The 9,923-nt window shown below is 57.7% G+C and overlaps 1 protein-coding gene across 1 annotated transcript; it reads left to right on the top strand.

Annotated features, from left to right (window-relative positions):
- The first annotated feature begins 1,089 nt into the window (after nt 1-1,089).
- Nucleotides 1,090-5,176, top strand: LOC103534121 (ribosomal protein S4 X-linked). Its single transcript, XM_008500046.2, has 7 exons — nt 1,090-1,197; nt 1,412-1,489; nt 2,045-2,225; nt 2,654-2,751; nt 3,730-3,901; nt 4,299-4,456; nt 5,018-5,176. The coding sequence occupies exons 1-7, from the start codon at nt 1,195-1,197 to the stop codon at nt 5,117-5,119; spliced, it is 792 nt and encodes a 263-aa protein (XP_008498268.2). The 5' UTR covers nt 1,090-1,194; the 3' UTR covers nt 5,120-5,176.
- Nucleotides 5,177-9,923: the final 4,747 nt, after the last annotated feature.

The following is a 9,923-nucleotide window of genomic DNA, read 5'->3' as shown; positions in this document are numbered from 1 at the left end:
GCCGTGAGGGAAACGGGGTCTCGCGTGGAGCGGAGCCGCCCAGGTAATCGCGGGGGCAGCCGGGACGCCGCTCCCCGCCCCGCTCCAGCCGCCCGGGGACCGCGCCGGGCGCCTCCGCCCCGGGCGACGGCAACCGCGCCTCGCTGAGCGCTGCCGTGTCCCCTCAGGCCCCAGAGGATTTGAGCTCGCCGCGGTGCCGCCCCCGTCGCACCGAGCACCCACGAGGTGGCAGCGGGGCCGGGGAGCTGCCGCCGCCGCGGACGGGACTGCGCCGGCCTCCGCCGCCCCCTTGTCTCTGCAGACGGGTCCCCACCTTCTGGCCACCACACGCTTCCAGGAGCTCACCAACCCGCACCGCGGCGCCGGGGGGGTCCGGTACCGGCCGGAGCCCGGCTCACTGCCTGGTTGGGGCCTGAGCACGCAGCTGCGGGGCACGGGTAACCACCCCATCCTGACCGTCGGACGCGGTGTACGAGGAGGTGCTACGGGCGGTGGTGATGGAGCTCGGCCTCGATAGGGCGGGCGCTCTGCGGGAACTCTGGCTCGGCCACCACGAATTTGACTTCCTTGCAGACCTACCGGCCGGCTGCTGAGCCTGAAGGGCGGCTGGGGATGGGGTGGAGGGTGGGTGGGAGGGGGCTTTCGTGTTGCCCCTCGGAGGACCCGCAGTCCGCTGCCGCTGGGTGTGGGGAGACCACCAGCTGCGTTACAGGGGCCGTGAGCCGACGCTGCGGGCGGGATCCGGGCGCGGGATCCGCCGGAGCGCGGCCGAGGGTGGGAAGGGGCCGCCCCCGGGGCCGGAGGAGGCGTGGGCTGCGCTTCCCGCCCCCAATGCGGAGCCTCCTCGCTGGGCCGGGCGGGCCAGGGGTCTCAAGCTGATGCCTAATAAAACCTGCAAGGACCCTTATACCCTGGCTGTGCCCCTTTCTCTGTCCCGCTGAGCGCTGCGGCAAGGGACGGGGAGAAGGAGGGACGGTGCTGTTCCTGACGCACTCACAGCCTCACCAGACCGCAGGGCGGACACAGCGCTGGGGGCTGTCCCGGGGCAGGGGGAATCCGGGCACCCTCTCCACGACACAGAACCCCCCCAATGTACCTCCGGGCCGACAGGGGGCGCCCCGCCCCGTGGCTACGGCCCCGGCGCATATCATCTGCGGACCGGAAGCGGCCGCCCTTTCCCTGTGGAGCACAGCCATGGTGAGGCAGTGGCGTTGGTGTTCCGTGCCGGCATCCGCTGCCATCCGCCGCCCGCCGCGGGCTCTCGCCGTCCCCGCCGCATCCAGAGGCGTGGGAAGGACCCCGCCGCTAGGGCCGGGTGGCGGCGGGAGCCCGGGGTGGCCGGATGAGGGCGGCTAGGGAGTGCTAGGCCTGTCGGCGGCCGTCCCGTAACGCATCCTGTCCCGTCCCGTAGGCCCGCGGCCCCAAGAAGCACCTGAAGCGCGTGGCTGCGCCCAAGCACTGGATGCTGGACAAGCTGACGGGCGTCTTCGTGAGTGCGGACCGGGGTTGGGGTTGAGGCCGGGTACGGGACCAGTCTGAAGGGCGGGGTGGTCGCTTCAGTGGCCCTTTCAGCTAGCCGCCAGCCCACCCGGCTGGGCGGTCTCACCAAGGGAGTGGTGGGGCCCTGCGGGGTCTGCGGGCGGGCTCAGGCGCTGCTCTGGAGTGGCGGTGAGCAGGGATAATGCAGGGGAGAAGAGGATGGTTGCTGTTGAGGCTTTGCGAGCTGCTTTTGTCTTTTCCCCCGCTTGCAAGCGATATGGCAGTGCTGTAGTCGACCGCCCTCTTTCATCCCGCTTGTCGTGTATTTCCTTCACTGGGGTGGGTCGGGGGCTGGTCGTACCGTGTTGGGGGGGAGACTTTGGGTAAACACGTTGCGAATACCAAGCAAACATACCCGCAGCCTGTCCGTGTCTGCTTACCAGCTAGGCTGCACACAGCTGTCCTTAGATGCTGCAGCCAGAGCTGTCAGGGCTGTATCGTGTTCCAGGGAACAGTCGATGTTGCTATTGTGCATGAGAACCCATCAGAAAGCTTCTGTTTGCAGGCCCCCCGTCCATCAACCGGCCCTCACAAGCTGAGGGAGTGCCTTCCCCTCATCATCTTCCTGCGGAACAGGCTGAAGTATGCCCTGACAGGAGATGAGGTCAAGAAGATCTGCATGCAGAGGTTCATCAAGATAGATGGCAAAGTTCGCACAGACATCACCTACCCTGCAGGCTTCATGGGTGAGTGAGGAATGTTGACGGGGTGCCTCAGGCAGCTCTGCTGCACTGAGTGAGATGTTTTGAGGCTGGCAAGATCTGAGGCAAAATGGGCTTTCCTGGTGGACCTGAAGTACGAACAGTTGTTGCTTACTGCTGAGTTTGCACTGCAGTGAGTACCAAAGCCAGGTATCTGTAGCCTGTAACTGTCAGCTTCCATATGCATGAGCTGTTATTCAGACTTCAGCCTTTAGCAGTTCTTATGAATTCCTACTGTATCACAGTAAGAGGTGTGAGCCTGTGGTCAAGAGGAGATACAGACCTCGTCATTCACACCTGAGATGCTGCTCAGCAGGTCCTAGTTCTTTTTAAACATGAGGTTTTTGCTGAGTTACACTGCTAGGTACTGTAGTTGGTAACAGCTGCTGGTTTATTTCCCTCTCTGAAATCAGATGTCATCAGCATTGAGAAAACTGGAGAGCATTTCCGCCTGGTGTACGACACCAAGGGGAGGTTTGCTGTGCACCGCATCACAACTGAGGAGGCCAAGGTGAGGGGCTTCAGCCTGGTGTGAGCATGGGCACAGGTGGCTTTGGTCAGGACAGTGGCTCCTCTGTGCCAGCTTCTGCACAGGAGCTGTTGTCTCTTTTGCCCAAGAGCTGAGCCTGTGCCACCCTTGGGAGGATCAGGGCCTTCAGGGCTGGGGTGCACGGGAACCTTTTGGTGACTTGAGAGTGGGTGCGTTGCGGGGTGCCTGAAACAAGGGATGTTGGCGTGGGGTACCCGCAGAGGAAGCTTTGTGGTGGGGATTGCTGTGCTGTGGTGAGCCGTGGCACAGGGCTCTGCAAGCCAGCAGTGACTGCAAACACAGTTCTGCTTGTGGTGCAGAAGCTTTCCTCTGCCTCTTGGGTCTGTTATGGAATGTTCACAAAACTGCCCTGAGTGTCGGGAGTGACTCCCACACCTCTTTCTTTAACCCAGACATGGCTGTGTGCCTGTGCTGTGAGTCTGTCCTTGGTGTGTCCTTTCAGGGCCAGGCTGTGCAGCCAGGCAGTGGCACCGAGGGGAGAGATGGCCATGCTGGAGCTGGCTGCAGGGAGTGTTCAGGACATCTCTGCCTCCCTGTGACACTGTTCCTTCTGGCTGTCAACCTGTGTGAATCCCAGCAAAGCTGTGAATTGCTTGGGGGTGAAAGGCAGGAGGGGAGCTGGGGTAGCCTGAGGGAGGGATGCAGTCCTCTCTTGGGTCCTGGAGACAGGCAGTCTGCTTCAGCCCCACAGGCTCCAGGGCAGAATGAGAAACCTGCCCTGGCACAGGCTGTCCTGGGGGGCGTAGTGGGTTGGCAGCCCTGCGAGGGGCCTTGCTGGGGCAGAGCTGCTGCCCGGGTTCTCTGTGAGCCCTGCAGGGTCTGGGGGTGTTGTGTGGGGTCCAGGGCCTGCTGTGGCTGGCAGCAGTCCGGGGGACAAGGGTGTCTGGCCCGTGGTGTCACTGGCTGCCTCAGCAGACCACTGTTGGGGGCTCTTTGCAGTACAAGCTGTGCAAGGTGAGGAAGATCTTTGTGGGCACCAAAGGAATCCCTCATCTGGTCACCCACGATGCCCGCACCATCCGCTACCCAGACCCACTTATCAAAGTGAATGATACGGTCCAAATTGACCTGGAGACGGGCAAGATCACAGATTTCATCAAGTTTGACACAGGTAGGTCTTGAATCTTACGTAAAACACTGAGATCTTCCCCACTGTGGAGAGCAGTGTAGAAATTCAAATACAAAAGCCTTGGAAAAGGCTTTTTTTTTTTTCCTGGGGCATCTCCACGGGCAACTGGAGCAGGGATTCCATTACATGCCTCCTTGGTGCTGACATGAATGAGTGAGAAGGTGGTGGGGAATCTTGGGGCCAGGGAGCTGTTTGTCTCCTCAGGGTGTGCCAGGGTCCCTGTAGAATGTAGGTGTCACCAGGTGCTCCCAGTGGCTGCTCTCTGGGCCAGTGTGGCTCTGTCCCTACCCATGGATGCTCTCAAAGAACCCAGGCACTCTCCAGCTTCACCGTTGCACCTGGTGCCAGCTCTGGTCACAACAGTCTCCTTTCACCTCAGGTAACCTGTGTATGGTGACCGGTGGTGCCAACTTGGGTCGTATCGGGGTGATCACCAACCGGGAGAGACACCCCGGGTCATTCGATGTGGTTCACGTGAAGGATGCCAATGGTAACAGCTTTGCCACCAGGCTCTCCAACATCTTTGTCATTGGCAAGGTAAGCCTGCACGAACATGGGTGGGTTCTGCTGCTGGCTGAAGGACAGAGATGTTCATGGCTCCAGAAATCAGCTGTGTAGTGAAGCTCCAGTGGTGGCATCAATTCTGGCTCTGCTCCCTGTGGTTCTGCCCACGGGGAATGCAAAGCAAGTGTAAATGTAGGAATGGGGGGGACGTTTCCAAGAAGCAGCCCTGTGGTTCTGTAAACCTGAGAGCCCAGAGCTCAGCAGTACTCAGATCTTGATGGGACCTAAGCAGGTGCTTGGACAAGAGTGCTCTCTCCTTGCCTGATGCCTGTGCTTTCTCTTTCCTGGTGGGCTCTTCTCTCTGGGTTGGAAGGGATGATGGGCTAGGGCTTGGCTGAAGCACGTTCTTCCTGAGCATGACAGAACAAGGCAGAGGCAGGTCCTTGCACCTTTGACACCTTCCTAAGGGCCTTCTGCAGGGCCAGAACTGTGTGGCCTGGCAGGGACTGGCTTCTGCTGCCTTTTCTCCCTAAGAGGGGGAGCTCTGCACCTGTCCAGGATCCATGATGTGAGGTGGCTTCTCCTTTGCTGCAGGGCAACAAGCCATGGATTTCCCTGCCCCGTGGAAAGGGCATCCGCCTGACCATCGCTGAGGAGAGGGACAAGAGGCTGGCAGCCAAGCAGAGCAGTGGGTGAGCACCAGTTCAGGCCAGCAGTTGTCCGTTCAGTCTGTTAATTAAACTGTTTACCAAATCGCTGTGTGAGTGGCTGGGGAGCATCCCAGGGCTGGGGGTATGTGGGCTGTGCCAGTGTGAAGCCACACTCTGCTCTCCAGGAGGATCTGCTGGTCTGGGGAGATTCCCGGTGATCTGAGCAGCTGCCAGAGCTGTATTCCAGGAAGGAGGAGTGGTGGTGCTCTGCGTCCTGAGCTGCTGCATGAGTTCTGGTACCAAGGGGGTTGATCCGTATGTAAATAGTGAGGTCCTCCCCCTGGGAGAGCTCTTGCTTCCGCCTTCTGGCTCCTCAGCCAATGCCTTGGACTTCTCCAAATCCACTACTAAAAACCCGATGGGTGGGGAGAATCGCTGCCCCGCGTTGGACACGGGAGGAGGCGTGGCAGAGGATGAGGAAAAGGCTGAGTGCCTGGGGCTGGGCTGTCACTGAGCCCTGCAGCGATGGCAGCGTGCAGTGCAAGTGTGGGCTGACCCGTGGGTGATCGGAGCGTGCGGTGCCGTGCGGGGTGCGGGTCCCACGGGCTGGGTCAGCGCACGGCAGCCACGCGGAGTGGCGTGAGTGCAGCTCCTGCGCGGGGCGAAGGGGAAGGAAAGGCGAGTGCCCGCCGGGGCGGGTAGATGGCCTCTATCGGCCGGGAGTGGCCTATCAGTCCTCCAGCAGCTCTCTATGGTGGTTTGGTCCTACACATGCGCAGAGTGAGCGCGGGCACCGGGAACGTGCGCAGAGGCGTCACCTAGCGCCGGCACTGCCAGGCACGCATGCGCAGTAAGGCGGAGCGCGTCACATGGCGGCAGCGGGGGCTCCGTGTGTCTTGGTAGCGTTACCTTCACTTCCCACCCCCCAGGCACTGCCCCCCCACTCAGCTCTCTTGCCCTCGGTTTCAGGGTTCGGTAGCAGCCTGCTTTCGCCAGCACCTCATCCCTCTCTGTCACATCAGTATTTGGTGTGTGGGTGCTTTCCTGCAAGGCACAGGAAGTGCCAGACACAGCGTGCTCTCCCACACGGGATATATTCAGGCATCACTCTTGGTCCCTCTGAAGTGTTGTTGCGTTTAAGTGTTATGTGATGTCCCCCGCTGGCCTACTCCAGCTGCTTCACTCCCTTGTCTGACCCTTTATAAAGAGTTGCAGGTGCAGTTGTTTTGATGAAAAATACCAGAATAATCTGATAGAGGTGTCAGAAACAACAACAACAAAATAGGCTTCCTGGACACCAAAGGGAGAATGGAGTGTGGGTCACATTCATCATCCCTGACTGCTTTCCAGGTTGTGGAGGCAGATGTGACACAGCCATGGTGTAGAGCAACCTGTCCCTCACTTCACCTGGTTGGTAGGTTGTGCTTGCAGGTCTGTGCTGGTATCACAGGGGGATGCTGCTGTAGGTTGAGGTTTGGCTGAACAGTTCCCCTGTTTCTCAATAACAATCCCCTTTGCAAATCAGTTTTGCTTCAGCAAAAGGCAGGGAGGATTCCCAGTTATCTTTCTCTATGCTATTACAGTACTGAGTTCACTGAAACTTAGTGGCTTCCTCTGGGAATACACCAGTCAGAGAAGGCGTTCAGTGGAGCAGTTATTCAGATGTTGAAAACTGTCTCCATGATCCCTTTTGCCTGTGGTGTGAGGGCTCCAACCACACTGAAACTCTGGTCATGTGCAGGGCTGCACTCCCTGCCCCATACTGCACTGCTGTGTGCAGTGAATGTCAGTCACTCTCTGAGCTTTCCCAGAAACACGAAGATTCTGGGAAATTGAGTTTAAATCACCTTACCCTGGCTTTTTACTGCAGATTATAAAATGCCCTCTGTGCATGCAGCTGTGCTCGGGAGCTCACACTCTTGTGCTTACAGCTGTGGTTCAGACATGTGTCCTGTCCCTCTCTCTCCCTGTGCCCATGTGCCCACAGACAAGGGTACAGGAGCAGCATCTGCATGGGCAGCTGTCAGCTCCCCAACGTGCTGCAAAAAGCAGTGAACAACTTGCAAAAAAAAGCTTCACTTCACTGAGAGCCTCGGGGTCCCAGCACACAAATACCTGACTGCCATGCTGCTCTCACACCCACCCTGTCTGCACCATGGCTGGTGCCACAGCACCCCAACCACGGTGTGGACAGGGGGAGTCTGCTCACAGGATCCTCTTCTCAGAGCAGTTGTGCTAAGGGAAGTGGGCCATGCTGCTATGATGATATGGCTACCTCTGAAACATCCTAGGGTTGGGATAAGTTTCTTGAGGTAAAAAAGTTAAGAGCAAGGAGATCTGGGAATCACAGGTTGCTGTCTAGTCACAGCTCACTGTCTGGAAAGTTGATGGTGTGTGGAAGCCATTTCTGAGAGTACGAGGGGCAGGTGATGACTGGGAACTGCCAGCGTATAATCAGCAACCCAAATTTTGATGAACTAACCTAATTGTGATGAAATTACTGATTTTAACAGTAGCAGTCTGTATTCATTGGAGGAAATTAATTACAATGCCAATGGATTTGTTGTGACAGTACCTCATTAGTGGCTTGGAAAAGAATGAATGTAAACTCTTAAAATAAACTCTTAAAATGAGTAGAGTTATATGTGGTGTAAATGTGCATGTGTAGATGGAAAGCCACGTACACAAACAGACACCTGCATACATCAGTAATGACAGCACTTGATGTGTGTCTTCAGAATACTCAGAAACAAGGACAGTTTCATGGTTCAAAAGTTATCTTCAAGTAATTCTGGCACATTATCACTACTTTAAACGTATAATTTTTGCGTCTTTGAGGCTCATATCCAACAGAAGCTGTAAGCATGCAATAAATCACCTAGTTTCTGATACGATATGGGTAGGATTAATGGCTGAGTTTCCTTGGAGTTCCTTAGTTTCCCAAGGAAGTGATCAAGTCCAAAAGCTCTTCTGTGACACAAGTCAAGGCTTAAGTGGGCCTCTCTTCCTTTCTTGGTATTTCCTCCATCACCCTTCGTGTTCCACGCTTTCCTAGATCCCAAAATCAGCCCCTGACACATCTTGGTTTTCATTTCCTTCTCGTCTGTCCAAGGTGCTGGGACCCAGCGAGGCAAACTGGTGCCCCCAATCTGGTTGATAACCAAGCTGCCCCTTTATTGCACAGTCACTTCTTCTCATATTGTGTTCCTGTGGCCACACCCCCGCCACCACACACCAACACAGCGTTTCATTGGACACCCGGTGTGTTTACCTGAGGCACAGCCAATCCCTGGTGCAGGGAGCACAGGAGTGTGGGCTGATCTCATTGGCCCCTCAAACACGGGGCTGGGCACAGCAAAGGGGTCACACCCCCCACCTCTGGAAACATTCCAGAGCATTCTATGACGGGGGGGGGGGTTATGGGGTAACTAGGGGGGGGCTATGGGGCACTTGGGGGGGGCTGGGGGCACTTATGGGGGGTTACAGGGTAGTTAAGAGGGGCACTTGGGGGGCCTGGCGGGGCTTATGGGGCACTTATCATAGAATCATAGAATTAGCCGGGTTGGAAGGGACCTCAGAGATCATCTAGTCCAACCCTTGACCCACCGGAGCAGTTGCTAGACCATGGCACTGAGTGCCACATCCAGTCTGTTTTTAAATGTCTCCAGGGACGGAGAATCTACCACCTCACCGGGCAGTCCATTCCATAGCCTGATCACCCTCTCCGTGAAGAAATTCTTTCTAATATCTAACCTAAACCTCCCCTGGCACAACTTAAGACTGTGTCCTCTTGTCTTGTTGAAGGTCGTCTGTGAAAAGAGTCCAGTTCCCACCTCGCTACAGCCTCCTTTCAGGGAGTTGTAGACAGCAATGAGGTCTCCCCTGAGCCTCCTCTTCTTCAGGCTGAACACCCCCAGCTCTCTCAGCCTCTCCTCATAGGATCTGTGCTCGAGTCCCTTCACCAGCCTGGTTGCCCTCCTTTGGACCCGGCTGCAGCACCTCAATCTCCTTCCTGAGCTGAGGGGCCCAGAACTGGACACAGGACTCAAGCTGTGGCCTCCCCAGGGCTGAGCACAGGGGCAGAATCACCTCCCTGGACCTGCTGGCCACGCTGTTCCTGAGCCAGCCCAGGATGCCATTGGCCTTCTTGGCCACCTGGGCACACTGCTGGCTCATGTTCAGCTTCCTGTCAATCCAGACTCCCAGGTCCTTTTCTGCCTGGCTGCTCTCCAGCCACTCTGTCCCCAGCCTGGAGCTCCCCATGGGGTTGTTGTGGCCAAAGTGCAGGACCCGGCACTTGGCCGTGTTGAACCTCATCCCCTTGGGATCAGCCCAACTCTCCAGTCTATGGGGGGTTATGGGGTAGTTGGGGGGGCTGGGGGCACTTATGGGGCAGTTGGGGGGCAGTGGGGGGGTTGGGAGGGTTTGGGGTCTCTTATGGGGCAGTTGGGGGGCAGTGGGGCGGTTATGGGGTAATTAGGGGGGTTATGGGGTACTCGGGGGGGCACTAGGGGGGCTATGCGGTAATTAGGGGGCACTTTGGGGGGGTTACGGGATAATTAGGGGGATTTGGGGGGCACTTGGGGCGTTGGGGTCACTTATGGGTAACTTGGGGGGCACTTAGGGGGGTTATGGGGCAATTAGAAGGGGTTGGGGGCACTTATGGGGGAATTAGGGGGGCTTAGGAGGGGTTTGGGCCACTTATGGGGCATTTGGGGGTCATGGGGCACTTAGGGGGGTTGGGGGTCACTTATGGGTCCCTTTGGGGTCCCTATGGATCCTTTGGGGTCCTTTTGGGGTCTCTATGGCTCCTCTGGGCTCTCCCCGCTGCCTCCCAGGTCCCGCTACAC

Source organism: Calypte anna, chromosome 4 (genome assembly GCF_003957555.1).
Source record: "Calypte anna isolate BGI_N300 chromosome 4, bCalAnn1_v1.p, whole genome shotgun sequence".
NCBI classification, from domain to species: domain Eukaryota; kingdom Metazoa; phylum Chordata; class Aves; order Apodiformes; family Trochilidae; genus Calypte; species Calypte anna.
This window is presented reverse-complemented; position numbering and strand designations above follow the sequence as displayed.

What these genes read in the sequence shown, in the direction of transcription:
- LOC103534121 (XM_008500046.2), top strand. An exon ending in ACAAGCTGACGGGCGTCTTC is followed by an intron (nt 1,490 to 2,044) that starts GTGAGTGCGGAC and finishes TTCTGTTTGCAG; the next exon opens with GCCCCCCGTCCATCAACCGG. An exon ending in TCACAACTGAGGAGGCCAAG is followed by an intron (nt 2,752 to 3,729) that starts GTGAGGGGCTTC and finishes GGCTCTTTGCAG; the next exon opens with TACAAGCTGTGCAAGGTGAG.